Source organism: Biomphalaria glabrata, chromosome 3 (assembly GCF_947242115.1).
Source record: "Biomphalaria glabrata chromosome 3, xgBioGlab47.1, whole genome shotgun sequence".
In the NCBI taxonomy this organism is placed as follows: domain Eukaryota; kingdom Metazoa; phylum Mollusca; class Gastropoda; family Planorbidae; genus Biomphalaria; species Biomphalaria glabrata.
The window spans coordinates 41,238,733-41,257,620 of record NC_074713.1 but is presented as its reverse complement, the minus strand read 5'-3'; the positions used below and the strand labels follow the sequence as shown (position 1 = coordinate 41,257,620).

At 38.2% G+C, this 18,888-nt stretch overlaps 1 protein-coding gene across 6 annotated transcripts in view; it reads left to right on the top strand.

The window, feature by feature from the left end:
* LOC106063159 (uncharacterized) overlaps positions 1-18,606 on the top strand; it is a 33,534-nt gene extending 14,928 nt beyond the window's left edge. For 2 of the 6 annotated variants that reach the window (XM_013221473.2, XM_056025110.1), the window contains exons 2-5: positions 5,372-5,484; positions 8,422-8,678; positions 10,667-10,849; positions 14,530-18,606. In XM_013221473.2, coding sequence (XP_013076927.2) covers positions 8,432-8,678; positions 10,667-10,849; positions 14,530-15,095 — 996 coding nt within the window. In that variant the 5' untranslated portion in view covers positions 5,372-5,484; positions 8,422-8,431 and the 3' untranslated portion in view covers positions 15,096-18,606. The remainder of the gene's footprint in view (positions 1-5,371; positions 5,485-8,421; positions 8,679-10,666; positions 10,850-14,529) is intronic. The other 4 variants (XM_056025109.1, XM_056025111.1, XM_056025112.1 and 1 more) reach the window with 4 other exon arrangements.
* The last annotated feature ends 282 nt before the right edge of the window (positions 18,607-18,888 follow it).

The window sequence follows — 18,888 nt, the reverse complement described above, 5'->3', positions numbered from 1 at the left end:
ACTTTTAAACAGTCAATGATAAAGTTGAGAAAAGACTAACACTGGACAAAATCTTAGCTATGACATCAAAAAGAGAAGAGAATGGTTTGCAAGTGTCTTAAAATATCTTCTACTTATAACGAAATTTGGAAAACATCACACAATAAGTGAAAAAAAAAATTTGGCAGCCGCTGAAGAAGTTTCAAAAACTATTTTGTACACAAAACTTCATCTGATATTATTAAATAATTCGTCTAAGCAACAGAACAATTCAAGGGCCTATTGATGAAATGAGATGTGTAGACATTGAAAGTTTCTTATGTAATTATTTGCAAACGACTTATTTCATTATGAAAGTGAACGAATCAATCGTAATGAGGCATTTTTATTGGCACATTCTCAAGAAATCCAAGAAAAACTTCTTTTTGTGAAAACTGATAATGAACAATAAAGGCGTATCAATATTTAATATTTGAGGGACCTCTTTAAGGAGAAGGCAATCCAGTATAATATCAACAGCAACGAATGGAGCACTTGTCTTGGTTGAGTTCTACTATGGATAGTGTATCTAGAGCAGTGATGCCCAACCTAATTCGACCCGCGGGCCGTTTTAATTTCCGACACTCGTCTAGCGGGCCACATGACCGAAAAGTAACAAAAACGAAATGGAATTGTTCTGAAACTATTTTGGTAGAAACTTGTGGATTTAATACTTGGCTAATAGGTTATTGGACAATTATCTTTGTTACGTGTCAGGCTATAGCTTCATTTCTCGACTTAAAATGTGAGTACCAGTGTAGGTAGCTTTACCACCGGCTCATTTTATGGTCTCTTTTTCTCATGGATCCTCCAATCTCTAGGCGTAGTTTAACACTCTTTTAGTTGCGACTCAAACCAAGAATGCCGCCATATTTATTTAATAATGCCGATTTTATGTTGTTGTTTTATTAAACAGCCAGACACTTTCTTTATACAATAAATATGTTGCCTTATTAACATGTTCAACAAAAAAAAAGTAAAGATAGGTTCACTTTTCCTGGTAGATTCTACATTCAGAGTTCCAAATTCATAAATACACAAATGTTTAAGATCATAAGATCATAATACCAATCCATCGGAGAAAAAAATGAGGGCCCAAACGTAAATAAAGATACATTTTTTCAACCTTTTTTTTTTTGGAAGGGAGATTTCTACACTTTGTGCCGACGATTCGGTGGGCCGGATGGAACAACGTCGCGGGTCGGATGTGGCCCGCGGGCAGTATTTTGGGCATCACTGATCTAGAGTGTTAGTAATACCGTGAGTATTCCATCGACAGCTAATGATCAGAGTTGGTGGATTGCATGAAGGTGTTCGGAAGATGTCGATAATTCTCATCGTTTGCTCCATAATTTAATGGTGCTCAAAAAACTTTTGTTTGACAAGAATTTTCTTTTCGACATTTTCAAATATTCCGACCCCTGTAGACCTCATTAGAAACCAAGATTTAATCGAGTGGAAATCAGATATTTTACAGGTTTCATACATTGAACAATAGTAACAGATAACTCCCTTGATGTGGTATATATGACATTTTTCAGTCTTCACATGACTAAGCTAAAAATTAGTACAAAAAATACATTTGAAGTTCATGAATCAGCGATTGCAATATTAGCTAAGCAAGGGGTATACCAAGTATCAGAAAGCATTATGAAAAAAAAGGTTTGGGAACCACTGTTCTAGATCTATCTACCTAATTTTCAGTTCAAGAAAGAAGTGTACAATAAATGCTGTAAATAAGTCAGACATTATTTAAAAAACAAAGTCATGCCATTTTAAAGCTGAGAGTGTTCTTAGCTAATGCTTAATTATAATTAATTTTTAAATTAGAAAGTAGTTATTTTTAATTGTAAACTGATCCGTCAATCCGTTTCTAAGACAGCTTTATATCAAGATTGATTGATGAATTTAAAAATGCCACATACTGTCCTATAGTAAAATATGGTTTCAACAAGCCCTTGTTGAAGTTCGTAACATTTAGAAATTATTTGTGGACTTCATGAAATCCTGACACATTAGCAAACAGAAATTGTTGTTTGAAACATTGAAGGTGGCCCCAGATAGCGTCAACAACAAATTGATTTTTTTGTGTCCTGTATCTGAACATTTAATTTGTTCATGTCACATGAAAGATGAACATGTATTTAAAAAAAAACACATTTCCATGTTAAGAAGAATTATTATTTGTAATTCCAGGGATTAGTGTTTGAAAATGTCTCAAGAACCGGATTGATTTTTTTACCGAGCTGGAGTCGCTATGTGGCGGACTTTGCAATATGCTATCTATCTATCTATCTATCTATCTATCTATCTATCTATCTATCTATCTATCTATCTATCTATCTATCTTTTTATCGATATATATTTTCTCTCCTTTTTTTTTTGTATCCCTTCATATCTTGTTTTTCCTCTTGTTCTCACTCTTTCTCCCCTCTCTCTCCAACTATCTCACTCTCTCTCTACCTATCTCTCTACCTTTCGCTCCCTCTTTCTCTCTACCTCTCTCTATCTCTGCCTCTCTCTCTAAATATACATATCTTCCTCTTTCTCGATCTAGCTCTCTTTCGCTCTCGCTGTCTACTTCGCTCTACCTCTCTCTATCTCTCTAGCTCTCTCTCGCTGTCTACCTCTCTCTACCTCTCTTTCTCCCTCCAGCTATTGTATCTCTTTTCGATACTTTTGTTTACGATTACAATTTCTGACTTTCTGGGAAGATGGAGCGGGGGATAAGAGTGTACGGCTTTCAGACTTCATCCTAAAACTTTTGTCTACAGAATCAAACTTGATGGCACTGGCGGATCCAGGGGGGGGGGCGGTAGGGGCGATCGCCCCCCCCCACTCGGCCGACCCCCCCCATTCGGGGGGGGGGGGGGGGGCGGACGAACTTTAGTATAAAATTCACACGATTTGTATACGAATTTATTAATTATGTTAAAAATATATATTAATTATTTATATTTCAACCTATTTTAAAATTATTTGGCCCCCCTCTAGTATGTTGGCTGATTTGGTGGGGTCGGGAGGGGCGATGGTATCAATCCCCCCCCCCTTACACTTTCGAGTGGGGGGGGGCGGTCAAATTTATTTGTAGAAATCACAGCTTGCTAACAAAATCAATTAAATATCTATATCATTAAAACTTGTTATTGATATTTTAACCGATCTTTTTATTATGTCGTTCCCTGTTTGCCGATTTGGGGGAGGGGGGGGGAGGGGGACGAATACCTCTACTGCCCTTCCCACCTAAACCCTTTGAGTGGGGGGGGGCGGTCCGTTTTTATGGAGAAATCATAGTTTGTGAACAAAATTAGTTGAACTTTAATTAATATATAAATTTTATATTATGTCGCTCCCTTTCTGGTATTTTGGCCGATTCGGTGGGTTGAGAGGGGGGGGGCGATTGCATGTACTGCCCTCCCCACTCTAGCCCTTTGAGTGCTGGGGGGGGCGGTCCTATTTTTGTGCAGAATCAAAGTTTGAGAATAAAATTAGTTGAATATCTATATAATATAAACTACGTATTGATATGTGACCCATTGTATATTATGTGTACCACACTCGAATCTCAAATTGTATCATTAGTAAATTTAAATGAAAAAGGGTTGTACCAGGTGGGAGGGGCGATACATGCAATCGTATTTCCCTCATTGAACAAATCAATACTTTTTCTTTTTGTATTATAGTTAAGAAATTACAAATTTAACAAAAATCTGTCATTAATATAATTTATATATACTATAAATTAAATTCTTATATCGAGTCGCCCCACCCCTATTCTTTAATGCCAAATGCAATCTTTAGCAGAAATTATTAAAGGAGCGAGGATTAATCGTTTTCACTCTACCGCCATTCCCATTTCCAGACAGAGTTTTTTGTAATTTCACATGAATTTATCATAATTATTTTTAAGAAAGAATTTGCATTGGAAAAGTTAGAATTCAAATGAAATTTTTCAGTATAAGAGTCATGATTGATATGAGTTCTAAACTCAAATAATGTTTGTATAGTCGAATTTTCCCAACCTTTACTCAATCTGATATTTTTCTAGCTAAAAATTTTGGAACTATAACTCACAATTCATACTACAGTTTTCTTGAATACTATTTATCAAATAAGTTTTTTTTTCGGCGGCGATCCTCAAAGCAAAAATCTAAATACGTGGGGTATCCTATCTTTTCAAGCAACAAATCGGTTTTATTTGCAATGTATTATGGGCCTATAAATTCATATTAGAATATTTTTCAAGTACAACATTATTCGAAAGGTCCTTTTTTAATAGTATGAATAATGAGCTTTAGGTCAGGAGAATGCTTTTCTGCAGTGAAGAATGCAAGAAAACGCTTTTAGCGTTGGGGCTTCGCCCCGAACTCCATTTATGAATAATGAGTTGTAGATGTCAGGAGAATGCGTTTCTGCAATGAAGAATGCAAGAAAACGCTTATGGCGTCGGGGCTTCGCCCCGAACTCCATTGATGAATAATGAGCTGTAGTTGTCAGGAGAATACGTTTCTGCAGTGAAGAATGCAAAAAAACGCTTTTGGCGTCGGGGCTTCGCCCCGAACTCCATGGATGAATAATGAGCTGTACTTGTCAGGAGAATGCGTTTCTGCAATGAAGAATGCAAGAAAACGCTTATGGCGTCGGGGCTTCGCCCCGAACTCCATTGACGAATAATGAGCTGTAGATGTCAGGAGAATACGTTTTTGTAGTGAAAAAAGCAAGAAAACGCCCCGAACTCCACAAGAGAACCTTAAAGCGCTGCCCCAGTTGTTTTTTTTTTCGCCGAAGGTTGAGAAATGCTGCTTTTTTTATTCTCAAATATATATATATATATATATATATATGTATATATATATATATATATATATATATATATATATATATATATATATATATATATATATATATATATATATATGTGTGTGTGTGTGTGTGTGTGTGTGTGTGTGTGTGTGTGTGTGTGTGTGTGTGTGTGTGTGTGTGTGTGTGTGTGTGTGTGTGTGTGTGTGTGTGTGTGTGCTGTACGCACGTTTATGCGTAGGGTTAGGGTTTACTGTGCGTTAGGGTTAGGGTTTGGAAAAAAATCGCCCCCCCCAGTCCAAAGTTCTGGATCCGCTAGTGCTTGATGGTCATACACCATCCACCTGAACTTAGCAGACGTTGCTCAGACCTACAGACAAACAACCTTTCCCTCCCCTCAGGTACTTTTACCTACGTCTAACATCACAGTGTCATCCCCCACCTCACCCTCCCAAAAGACTTTTTTTTTCCTGCATTTACTCCGCGAAGCTCGATGGTCTCTTCCCCCTCCCTCCCACGCCCGTCCATTGTTTAGTTTGCTCATTGTTGTTAGTTTCCAGACTTGATCGATTGATTTCTCCTGCTGTCTCCAAGTGACTGGCTCCGTTGATTGTTTCTGTAAGATGACTTACACGTGACTATCTAGTAAATACAGCATAGATATAGGTAAGTGATTTCACGTCTGCTTGAGGATTTATCGACACTTTTGGCTTTTCTTTCAATTTGGATCATTACAATCTGTTGTTATAAGTTATTAGTCATGTCATGGATTAATTGTATTTTTTTTTTACGAACTATTTGTCCTAGATATGTGTTGTTAGCTATTTCTATTTAGTTTTAAATCTTCATGATAAGTTTTTTTTTTTTGTTTTTTTTTTTAGCTATTTAATATTAGTTATTTCATATTTTAGAAACTTGTTTGAAATTGTTTGTTTTATGAATTGTGATTATGATTTTGTAAATTGTTTAATCTGTTGTGTGTTTCTATTTTACTTGAATGTAAACATTATTACCATCCCAATGGCTTCTGTTCTTGGTAACGGTACTTGGACATGAATAGGTCAAATAGAAAACGTCAAATCTTATTTTCGACAATGTATTTATTGAGAGAGACATACAGACAAGCAGATTGACTGACTGGCAGACTGACTGACTGGCAGATTGACTGACTGGCAGATTGACTGACTGGCAGATTGGCTGACTGGCAGATTGACTGACTGGCAGATTGACTGACTGGCAGAAAGAGAAAAGAGAGACAGACACATAGACAGACAGACAGAAAAAAAGGGTCATAATTCATGTATGATATTTAGTTTCTATACATTTAATGAGTTCCTTTCTCTTTCACTGTAATTTTAACGTATATTATTTCTTATCCATTCCTATACACATATATTCTTAGCAAGTATGTCTTTGTCATCAATTAGCATGAGTAGTTCAGTGCTGGGTCTTTATCATCCATTAACATGTGTAGGTCAGTGCTGGGTCTTTATCATCCATTAACATGTGTAGGTCAGTGCTGGGTCTTTATCATCCATTAACATGTGTAGGTCAGTGCTGGGTCTTTGTCATCAAGTAACATGTGTAGGTCAGTGCTGGGTCTTTGTTATCAATTGAAATGTGTAAGTCAGTGCTGGGTCTTTGTCATCAAGTAACATGTGTAGGTCAGTGCTGGGTCTTTATCATCCATTAACATGTGTAGGTCAGTGCTGGATATTTATCATCCATTAACATGTGTAGGTCAGTGGTTATCTGTTTATATATTGGTTATCAGTGTATATGTTAGTTATCTGTTTATATGTTAGCTCTGTAATAATTCAAATTCTTTAAAGAACATGCTGATATACACACATAAACACACATTTAACCTCCTCACAGACGAACATTAGTAATGACTTATTCACACACAGGACTTAAAAAAAAACTACATCCACCTCTCGATTGATTTTATCGATTAGAAATTATTTTAAAAATAGTTCGTTAACTTTTGTTATTGTTGACTTGTTAGGTGTTTTGTTTTGTTTTGTTTTGTTTTTAATCGTCTCCTCACTTTGTTTTTGCGTGTGTGTATGTGTATGTGTGTTTGTGTGTTAAATCGTCAATACTTAAGAGACTAATGATATAATGTTAAAACAAGTTTTATTTCATCTTTTCTCGAGTGACTTCTGGTTTGTCTGCTGTTTTACAGTCTGTCTGTCGTTTTAGTTTGTCTGATGTGTTTACATTTGTGTACTAAATGTATACTTTGCCCAAACTCCTCCTGCGCCGTGAGGCGAATAGGGCGCCTTTTGTCTCCATTGAGCTCGGTCCTGGAGATGTTTACAGCCTCTTCCCAACTTGAGACCACAGCTTTGAAGTCTTCCGTGAAGGCATGAGGGCCATGTTATACGAGGACTGCCCTGTTTATAACACTTCGAATGTTAATACTGCATTCAGTGGTCGAGTGTTCTCTGTTAGTCTTTCTCTGTGACTTAATATCCGTCTTAGAGTCATTGCTGAGCAGACACACTTTTGTTGTTCTTTTATCAATTTATTTCTCTTGCTATTTCTCTTCATTAAACTTATCTAAACAAAGAGAGAGAGAGAGTGAGAGAGAACGTGAGAGACAGTGAGAGCGAGCGAGAGAGAGAACGAGAGAGAGAGTGAACGAGAGCAGAGAGAGAGAACGAGAGAGAGAGAGAGAGAACGAGAGAGAGAGAGAACGAGAGCGAGAGAGAGAGAGAACGAGAGAGAGAGTGAACGAGAGCCAGAGAGAGAGAACGAGAGAGAGAACGAGAGAGAGAGAGAACGAGAGAGAGAGAGAGAGAGAACGAGAGAGAGAGAGAACGAGAGCGAGAGAGAGAGTGAACGAGAGAGAGAGAGAACGAGAGAGAGAGAGAGAGAACGAGAGCGAGAGAGAACGAGAGAGAGAGAGAGAACGAGAAAGAGAGCGTGAGAGAGAGAGTGAGAGAGAGAGTACGAGAGAGAGAGAGAGAATGAGAGAGAGAGAACGAGAAAGAGAGAGAGAGAGAACGAGAGAGAGAGAGAGAGAACGAGAGCGAGAGAGAACGAGAGAGAAAGACAGAGTGAGAGTGAGAGAGATAGAGAACGAGAAAGAGAGACTGAGAGTAAGAGAGAGAGAGTGAGAGTGAGAGAGAGAACGAGAGAGAGAGAGCGAGAGAGAGAACGAGGGAGAGAATGAGAGAGAGAACGAGAGAGAGCGAGCGAGAGAGAGAGAAAGAAAGTGAGAGAGAGTGAGAGAGAGAGAACGAGAGAGAGAGAGAGATTCAGAGTAAAACAAAAGGGGGAATTATTGATCAAATCTGCAACATTAAATAAATACACACAAAATAAAGATCACTATCTATCTATCTATCTATCTATCTATCTATCTATCTATCTATCTATCTATCTATCTATCTATCTATCTATCTATCTATCTATCTATCTATCTATCTAGCTATCACACAATTTTGCTCAAGTGTATTTACTGACCTACATGAGAGCCTGCAACTAACTTTACATTTTGCTTATTGGTCAAGTGTTTCCATTTCTTTCAAGGACATTGTTTTACAAAACTCTTTAAAATTGTCTAACCTTGACGTCATTTGAACTTCTCTTTAGGTCAGAGAGAATGCAGGTCGTCTATAGCGGAGGGACAACACCCAACCCTTCCCCTGGACGGAGCAGAAAATCTGGGGGCTACGGCCGCCCAGTTCTCCCAGGCTACATGACTCACGTGCACCCTCAGGTGACAGTCCAAAGGTCTCGGGAAGACCGCCCCGCGGAGCAGGACCAGTCTCTGAGAGACTACATCCCAGCCATGAGCACGGGGCTGGCTGCACTTTGCCTTGTGCTCAACCTGGTCTTACCTGGGACAGGTAGGAGTAGATATCTAAGTCTCACCTTTAGTCTTAAGAGCTCAAAGTGTGGGAGTGATCGAAATCTGTGTGGGTGTGTGTAGTGCTGGTGTGTGTAGTGCTGGTGTGTGTGTGTGTGGTTCTCTGCAGTGTTGGTATAAGTGTGTGAGAGAGCAGTAAGAGGGAGGAATTGCAGTGTTAAACTGATGAATAGAGGTTTGTTTATTTCTTCGGTAAACTCCGAGGTCAGAGAAACAAAGAGACACGAGAATGGAGATGTTGTCTGTTGTAGTTACAGATCCATTAGCTCTATTAGTTTGCGTTTGAGTTGTTATTTTGTTGTTAGGTAATAGAGATATTGGCTTTGTGGACCAATATGTGGCTACTTGGGATTTGTAGAGTTGTTATTTTGTTGTCGGGTGATAGAGATGTTGTCTGTTGAAGTGACAGATCCATTAACTCTATTGTGTGGCTCTTTTGTTGTCAGGTAATAGAGACGTTGTCTGTCGAAGTGACAGATCCATTAGCTCTAGTGGTTTGCCAATGTGTTGTTATATATCAGTGTTTCCCATAGTGGGGTACGCGTACCCCCAGGGGTACGCTAAGACTTTGTAGGGGGTACGCGTTGCACCTCATTAATTATGCTGATTTAAAAAAAAATACCCATTTATTATGTTCAATCTTCTCATAGACGCAAGGCGAGGGGTACTCAGCGTTACGAAAATTATAAAAGGGTACACTTTAGTCAACAGTTTGGGAAACACTGTTCTATGTTGAAAGAGATGCTGTGGGCCATTAGATCTGGTCCTATGTTTTTATGTTGTTTTTATGTTTCTTCAACTTCTTTTCATCCATCCCCTTCACCTTAGTCTGTTTAGTCTGTTGAGCCGTTGGGGCACCAAACAAGATCTTTCAACCGACTTTTTCCATTCTTGTCTTTTGCTTTGGAAAGAATTTCATTTTATGACAGGTCTGTCCATTCTTTTATGTCTTCCCATCGCTTTCTCTGTCTGCTTCTTCTTTTTCCTGGTACTGTTACCTGAAGGAAGGTCTTTGCGAGCCAGGAGTAACTTAAGATGTGGCCATAGAGTTTTACGTTTTTTTGACAGTGGTCAGCAGGTCATCGTGGTATTAATCCTGTCTCTAATCTCTTCATTTGTATTGCGATCTTTGTAAGTGGATACCTAGGAACTTTCTGAAGCATCTTAATTTCATTGCTAGGATCCGTTCTCAAGATTTGTGTCAGCTTATAGGAATGTGGCCGTGACCAGGGAGCGCCTCATTTTGACTTTAGTGTCTTGCCAGATTGTTTTGAGTTTTGCAAGTCCGATGTGGACTGTGCCATTCTGGCCAGTAGTTCAGGTTTGGTTCCCTCACCTGAGACAATATGTCCAAAGTATTTTCTTGCATATAAAAACAGCATTTAGATCTATATGTCTTTGTTTTAAGAGATAGATTTAGTCAACAGTTAGGATTATATGTCTCTTGGTTCTTTTGTTTAAAAAGGTAAATGTGAGTACTTCCTGGCGTAGGTTTAGTGTTGATGAAGATATTATATGATGGGATTGTATAGTCAATATAGCCAAGCAAAATAAGTAAAAAAAAACAAAAACTAATCAATTCCTAAGAGTTTTCCTAACGATGAACTGAAGGCATTGAATTGTAAGATCCATAGCAATAATGTAGGTCCTTGAAGTCAATGTGACGATAACACTGCTCAAAACTAAGGCAGTTCTAGTGAGCTGAGGAAGCAGAAAGTCTGTTATCAAACTGTCCAACAAAATGTGTTCATGCGTACTTATCACATACACTTTAAGAACCACTCAGGCCTTTATGCCTACTATGTGACATGGAGAATGGCCTATCGCCAGTACACATATTAGGATGGTAGCTAGAATGCTGGAGTCGAATGGGGAAAGACACAGTGTATATAGGTCAGAGCAAAGTAAACAGTCTTCTCCCCTTTGTATCGATGCTTACAATGAATTTGTACTTTCTATCTGAGGCAGGTACCATGGCCGCTGGAGTGTCCCTCATGTGTTGTTCTAGGGCACGTCCAGCCGGAAGTTCCAGGAGCCACTGCATGTGGGTGAACATTGGCGTGGGCGCCGTCCAGCTCTTCCTGACCTTCATCTTCCTGATGGGCTGGATCTGGAGCATCATGTGGGGCGTGGCCTTCATATCTATAGCCAGTAAGTCTATTATGAAACTTAAGTCCAGCCCTTACTATTGATGTATACTCCCCGAGGTGGACATCGTGTAATTGAGGACGTTTGTGTAAAAATAGATTTTTAAAAAGTCAGAAACAAGACGTCATAAAACACGACAACGATCTGACAACCATCATGCCCATTACAAATCTTTACCTCGCCAACTGGCTGTATTAACTGACATAGAACAAAGCAACTGGTTACAAGCGGCTTCAGAACGAGACAGCTGGAGGCACTGGCGGATCCAGGAGGGGGGGGGGGGCGGTAGGGGCGATCGCCCCCCCTCCACTCTGCCGACCCCACCCCCTTCGGGGGGGGGGGGGCGGACGAACTTTAGTATAGGATTCAAACAATTTGTATACAAATTTATTACTTATGTTAAAAATATATACTAATTATCTATATTTCAAACTATTTTTAGATTACTTCGCCACTCCCTCTAATATGTTGGCTGAATCGGTGGGGTCGGGAGGGGACGATGGTATCAATCCCGCCCCCCCACACACACACTTTCGAGTGGGGGGGGTGGTCAAATTTTATTGTAGAAATCACAACTTGCTAAAAAAATCAATTAAATATCTATATCATTAAAACTTGTTATTGATATTTTAACCGATCTTTTTATTATGTCGTTCCCTGTTTGCCGATTTGGGGGGGGGACGAATACCTCTACTGCCCTTCCTACCTAAACCCTTTGAGTGGGGGGGGCGGTCCGTTTTTCATGGAGAAATCATAGTTTGTGAACAAAATTAGTTGAATTAATATATAAATTTTGTATTATGTCGCTCCCTTTCTGGTATTTTGGCCGATTCGGTGGGGTGAGGGGGTGGGGGCGATTGTATGTACTGCCCTCCCCACTCTAGCCTTCTGAGTGCTGGGGGGGGGCGGTCCTATTTTTGTGGAGAATCATAGTTTGTGAATAAAATTAGTTGAATATCTATATAATATAAACTACGTATTGATATGTGACCCATTGTATATTATGTCGTACCACACTCTAATCTCAAATTGTATCATTAGTAAATTTAATTTTTTTGTATTATATTACAAAATTTGAAAAATCTGTCATTAATATAATTTATATATACTATAAATTAAATTCTTATATCGTGTCGCCCCACCCCTATTCTTTAATGCCAAATGCAATCTTTAGCAGAAATTATTAAAGGAGCGAGGATTAATCGTTTTCACTCTACCGCCATTCCCATTTCCAGACAGAGTTTTTGTAATTTCACATGAATTTATCATAATTATTTTAAGAAAGACTTTGCATTGGAAAAGTTAGAATTCAAACGAAATTTTTCAGTATAAGAGTCATGATTGAGATGAGTTCTAAACTCAAATAACATTTTTATAGTCGCCTTTTCCAAGCCTTTACTCAATCTGATATTTTTCTAGCTAAAAATTTTGGAACTATAACTCACAATTTATACTACAGTTTTCTTGAATACTATTTATCGAATAAGTTTTTTTTTTGGCGGCGATCCTCAAAGCAAAAATCTAAATACGTGGGGTATCCTATCTTTTCAAGGAACAAATCGGTTTTATTTGCAATGTATTATGGGCCTATAAAGTCATATTAGAATATTTTTCAAGTACAACATTATTCGAAAGGTCGTTTTTTAATAGTTTGAATAATGAGCTTTAGGTCAGGAGAATGCGTTTCTGCAGTGAAGAATGCAAGAAAACGCTTTTAGCGTCACGGCGTCGCCCAGATCTCCATTTATGAATAATGAGTTGTAGATGTCAGGAGAATGCGTTTCTGCAATGAAGAATGCAAGAAAACGCTTTTGGCGTCGGGGCTTCGCCCCGAACTCCATTGATGAATAATGAGCTGTACTTGTCAGGAGAATGCGTTTCTGAAATGAAGAATGCAAGAAAACGCTTTTGGCGTTCGCCCCGAACTCCACAAGACCCTTATAGCGCTGCCCCAGTTGTTTTGTTTTTCGCCGAAGGTTGAGAAATGCTGCTTTTTTATTCTCATATATATATCGAATAAGTTTTTTTTTTGGCGGGTGTGTGTGTGTGTGTGTGTGTGTGTGTGTGTGTGTGTGTGTGTGTGTGTGTGTGTGTGTGTGTGTGTGTGTTGTACGCACGTTTATTCGTAGGGTTAGGGTTTCCTGGGCGTTAGGGTTAGGGTTTGGAAAAAAATCGCCCCCCCCCCAGTCCAAAGTTCTGGATCCGCTAGTGGCTGGAGGTCACTTACAAAGGCCGTGGGATACACATCTGAGACCAAAAGAAAATCCGTTGCCGAGGACAGACGTAGACGGCGAAAAGAAAATCTAAATTGACCGCCTGCTGTAGATGTGGCAAAATATGTAGGTCACAGCTACGACTGCGTAGCCACGGGAAATAAGGCATTCCTCATTAATCTTCGGACTTGAAGACACGCCGTTTTAATATTCAGACTTTATTTGACCTTTGTATTTGTGTGTATACTAGAATGAATCATGCCTAGAAACGCCAGAAAATGATTGTCCGAAACTCAGAAAGCCTGAAGACGTTAGACGCCAGGGGAGACACTGCTGGGAAAGCTTTCAATGCTCCACCGACCCCCTAGCAGACTGGAGTGAGGAAACCTGCTGTCATTCCATTACTAACTCCAAAAACAATTTCTTGTGTACAAAAGACTTTAGAATAAATACATGAAACTTTGGATCTGAATTTGATTAAAAGAGAAAATAAGAGAAAAAATATTTATTTAAAAAAAGACAATAACCCCTGTATACCAGTTTTAGAGCGATTTGTTTGCTCTTAATAACTAATGAATGTTAGATTTGTTCCCAGCGCGGACAACGAGCTAGTAATCATTTTCCCAACGAGCATTCAACTGTGTCCAATTTCTAGTCAAATCGTTAGAGTCGTTTTCCAGATCCAGGTTTTTGAGCCCACCCACCAAGAAGTTTCCACGAAGGTGCGAGTTGGATAGAGGTATTGTAGAAAGACAAAAGGACTAGCACTAATGATAATTTATTATGTAGATTTGGATTCCAGCTCTACTGTCATTGTATTTTGTAAAGAGAAACAGGAATATTGGGTAATGATTAGACGTTCGTTTCCTTTGCACTCACCTCTTACAGACCTCCCAAACCCAACAATTGACAAGAATTCCATTGCTGTTTTTTTTTTTCAAAAATATTAACAAGTTATTTGATTGGTTCATATTTTAAAGCACATTTATATTAAAGCTTGAAGAGGGCAGGGCCTCCACCTTTCTAAATCCTAAACTACACTATGTGATTCATTAATGGAAGCGCAGTGCTTCCCAAACTGTGTTCCGCGGAACCCTTGTGTTCTGTGAGGCCGGAATAAGTGTTCCACTAACTACTGGAATAATTAACTATTAGGCCACCACTAGTGAATAAAGCTAAGTGTTCCGCTGAATATTCAAAATGTAGTAAGTGTTCAGGTGTCCAAACAATGGTAACGATTGCGCATCCCGTACTTGTGGTGTTATACAGAATAAATATGGTTGTAGTTATATGTAAGGTGAAACCTTCAATAATCCTTTAAAACAAAAGAAATTATATAATGATACTCGTATTTAGTATTTAATTTTTTAAAAATCCGATAAATACTTGTGTTCATTTATTTATTTTAATTTTATTTCATTTTCGATACTTTTTTTGTGCCTAATGTTTGCACTGTCTTCTCTTACACAGGGGAATATAATCTAATGGACAGAGAGAACACTAAAACACAGCTTAACATGATTAACTCCCCTAGTGTTAGATTAACGAGTCATACAAAAGAGACGTCTTCTTCAAGCAATCATAGGGCGCACCACAGAAAGCTCCTGGCCGATGCGCTCCCAGAGCACTCGGCGCCTCTTACTGTCACTTCAAATGACACGCCCGCCTCGGCCCACAGAACTCCCCATCACCCTGACCACGACGCCGGCAGCTCGGCCAACGGCGACCTGTGTCCGGAGGTCACGGAGCTACATGTGACTAACATCGCCCAATCGGTGCGCCAGCCGATCATTGCCCTCCAGCAGATTCCCGGGGGTCACCTAGCGCAGCCCGAGCCCGCGGCGCCTAACGAGGCCCTTATGAAGGCCGGCACGCGGAAGATGAAAATTCTGAAGCGGAAGCTGAGCGATAACGATTTGTCTCCCTTCGTGTTGACCCACCAGCAGCTGGAAGCCATTGTCATCCACGACTTACCGGTCATCGCGTCCTCTGGCGAGACAGAGGAAGAGGGGAGTGTACTGCCCAAGACATTATAACGGTTACTTCCCTTTCAATGTGGTAAGGACTACACACAGCACTTACTAAGGAAAGAGAAGCGGGAACAAGACTGCCTCAAATAATTACATCTAGATCTAGACTGTAGAAAGGTATACATCTAGAATCTAGATCTACTTCCCTACAAATGCAATTCTACTCAGCGTAATTTAACAAGAAAAAGGGGACATAACTAAATACATCTAAAATTACTTCCCTTAGAATGTGATTTTCACCGTGCCTAATAAAGTATTATATGAATTATTTTTTTTTTATCTTTGTTAATCTAATGGGCCCGGCCGCGATATTATGCTTTCACATCACGAGGTCCAATTAGTTTTCTGTCAACAACAACAAACAAAAAAGTGTTCCAATATTCATAGTTTTTGTTGTTGTTTTTTTTATGTTTTTTTTTACTTTGTTTTGTAAATACATATTTTTGTTCTAATTAGTTTGAAGTATAGTTTATGTAGCTACTTGATCACTTGTGTTTTGGTCTTCATTGGAATATGCTGTAATATTAAAGTTTTAAAAAAATATTTTTACATTTTGTTCATTAAAAAGTTGGCATATGATTCCGTCTTGCTAAAAGTAGTTGCAAATTTAGTGTTGCCAAGTTAGTTGATTTTTTAACAACTCTTTGTATCTTATCTTCTTATCTTATACGATACAGACTTTACTTCAAAAAGATGATTACGTCCTATGCGTCATGCATTTAGTCATGCATATTAACCAATGACCTAAACTCCGCCAAGTCACTGGTTTTCCTGGCTAGCTGAGGCTACCCATTCCATGCTCTAATAGCACTAGGGAAGAAGGAGCTTTTGTACAAATTTGTCCTGGCATATGGGACGTATCTACTTTCTATCACTACTCACGGCCGGCCTTAGATAATTGGAGGCCCTTGACAAAGTGAATTTGGTGGCCCCCAAATGAAAAAGAACAATAAGCAAATAAACAGCGAAAAACAAAATACGCCTTTGATTTCAAACCTTTGGTACTCCAGCAATAGCCCAACATTAGCATTAGGGACAAGTATTTCCTTTCTAAAACATTGTTGTGAGTCTTGTTTGAGGCTCTCACCAATAGGAGGCCCTAGGCGGCTGCCCTGTTTGCCTATGCCTAAGGCATTTAAATTTCACTTATTATCCGCTTCCCTACCCAAACTTGGCCCCGCGAAATCCGTTTAGCATAGGGCTCTACAATGGTTAAGTCCGGTTCTGCTATTTAGTGACCGGACTTATACTACTTCCCTCCCGCCCTTCTTTTTTTTTTTCGCCTCTTAAATTACCAATGATAACTCCCTCCGTCCGACTTGCAAAAATAAAAGAGTGATCTTTCCATGGTGTCCAAACTCTTGAGCGTGTTCTGTGTCGCCTCGAAAGTTACTACAGAGTAGATTACCCCCCTCCCCTTTTTTTTAACGTGAGGTAGAAATAAAAAAAAAAAAAGAGTGATATTTCTTGGTTACAATGGTCCTGCCCTGCTATATTGTGACTACGTGTTCTCTCCCCCCCCCCCACCTCTTGTTTTCTCGTGGACTATCCGCAGATATAAGAGAGTGATCTTTCCTTTACTTCTTCTTCTCGTTTAAACTGATGAGGGAAGAAGAGAATTATATATATAGATGTGTCCATTACATTTGTTCACAAGTTATTGTCCCCATTAAAGAGTACCACCTACTGTAGGTGAGCTCCTAGAGTAATCCCAACTTCAATACTGACTCTCAGATTGATACTTAATCTAAATCAGTCTTACAGTTCACTCCTCACAACTAATCATTACTCTAATAAGACCCTAAAATACAATTTAAAAAAAAACAACAAGAAATTATAACAAGTGAATTGAAAGGACACGCGTTAATTATTTGTTCTTGCTCCTCTTAGGTAATTTTAAATAGGTTATTTCGGTGACCTTAACAAGGTCAGGTCATTATGGCATTCTTGGTGATGTCAATAGGTTAGTCTTGATAGGGTCATAGTCGCAGCCTTAGGACGATTATCGTATTCCTCTGAGCCCGACAGTAAGTGAGTTCTTGTGAGAGATTCACTTTTTGATGTCACCAGGTTAAATACTATCTAAACCCGTTCTTAAAATACTTCACAGTCATATTAACAATCATATCTTTGAGTCGACTTTCTAAAGTCATATCTTTGCAGTCATATCTTTAGAGTCATATCTTTAAAGATACATTTCTAGTCACATCTTTACAGTCATATATTTACAATCATATCTTTACAGTCATATCTTCACAGTTATATCTTTACAATCATATCTTTACAATCATATCTTTACAGTCACATCTTTACAGTCATCTTTACATTTATATATTTACAGTCATATCTTTACAATATTATCTTTACAGTCATAACTTTACCGTCACATCTTTACAGTCATATCTTTACAGTCACATATTTAGTCATATTTTTACAGTCATATATTTACAGTCATATCTTTACAGTCATATCTCTACAATCATCTCTTTGTGGCACGCACCAGACAACAAGAAGCAAGTATTGATTCTTCCAGCTTCGACGTCTTATCATACATTACACACACACACACAAGCAAACACACACACAAAACACACACAATGATTCCAATTATTTCAGACGGAATATCGCCTTAATGTTTTTTTATGAAGTATTTGAAACACTACACACACACACATTTGTGTTCTGTTTCCAGATAGTTTAGTTTCTTTGTTTCTCGAGAGGCTGGCGATAGACTTAGAAATAGAATCATGTGTATATATATATATATATATATATATATATATATATATATATATATATATATATATATATATATATATATATATATATATATATGCGCCCAGCATTCCCATTTTTTTTCATGTGGCCTTTGATAGAAAAAGGTTCACCACCCTTTCAATACACAAACCCGAACTCTAATACCAAATCCCTCGAAAATAAAATGGATGCTGGCCACATAAAACCCTCCTGGCATTGGACCGCAGCAGCGGATGGAATGTCCCCCTACTCTAGGAAATGTAAAATCTTAAAAGAAAAATAATACTAATGATAAATCAGTAGCTTGAAATAAAAAGCAACTCACAAAAACACAAATGTTTTCTTATTTGTTTTTGTCAAATATTTGTATTAATTTGTATTACAGTTTGTTTGTTTTTTCAATTTTGTTTGTAGACAAAAAATCAAGGAATTAATCTTTGTATCTTTTTTTTTTCTTTTTCGGGTGGGCCGAGGAGGATTTCCTCCATCAGTCTACAGTGTATCCGGAAGTATTGATTAGCTTTGGATGTTAAAGTGTTCAATATTATCTGGGCACTTTTTTGTAGCCTGCAGAATCACATTGCAAAGCAAGCTTAAAGCACAAAGTAATTGATATTATTTTGTTAGCAACATTGATCTCTTAATCTAGCGTCCTTGACATTGTTTTGTTTATTTATCTCGAAATTTCTCTAATACATTTTTTGTTTATATTTTAATTACGTTTTCCTTTTGTTCCCATTACATCGCCTCCAAACTTCTCCATATTGCTTTTATTTTCTCTTCCTGAATTGAAAAAGAAAGTAAAACATATCTTGAAAATCCAAATGTTAACAATGACAATCAGTTAATTGTGTTCAGTTTAAGGAAGATTATCTCATATTTTATGTAGCCCTTTGTTATATATATATATCTATATATATATATATACAGGGTGCGTCAAAAAAATGTATACACGCTTTGAACTGTCATAGACAATTTATTTCCCGTTCTACAATGCTAAATTTCAGCACATGGAAAGCTTAATGTCAAATTGGAAAAATAA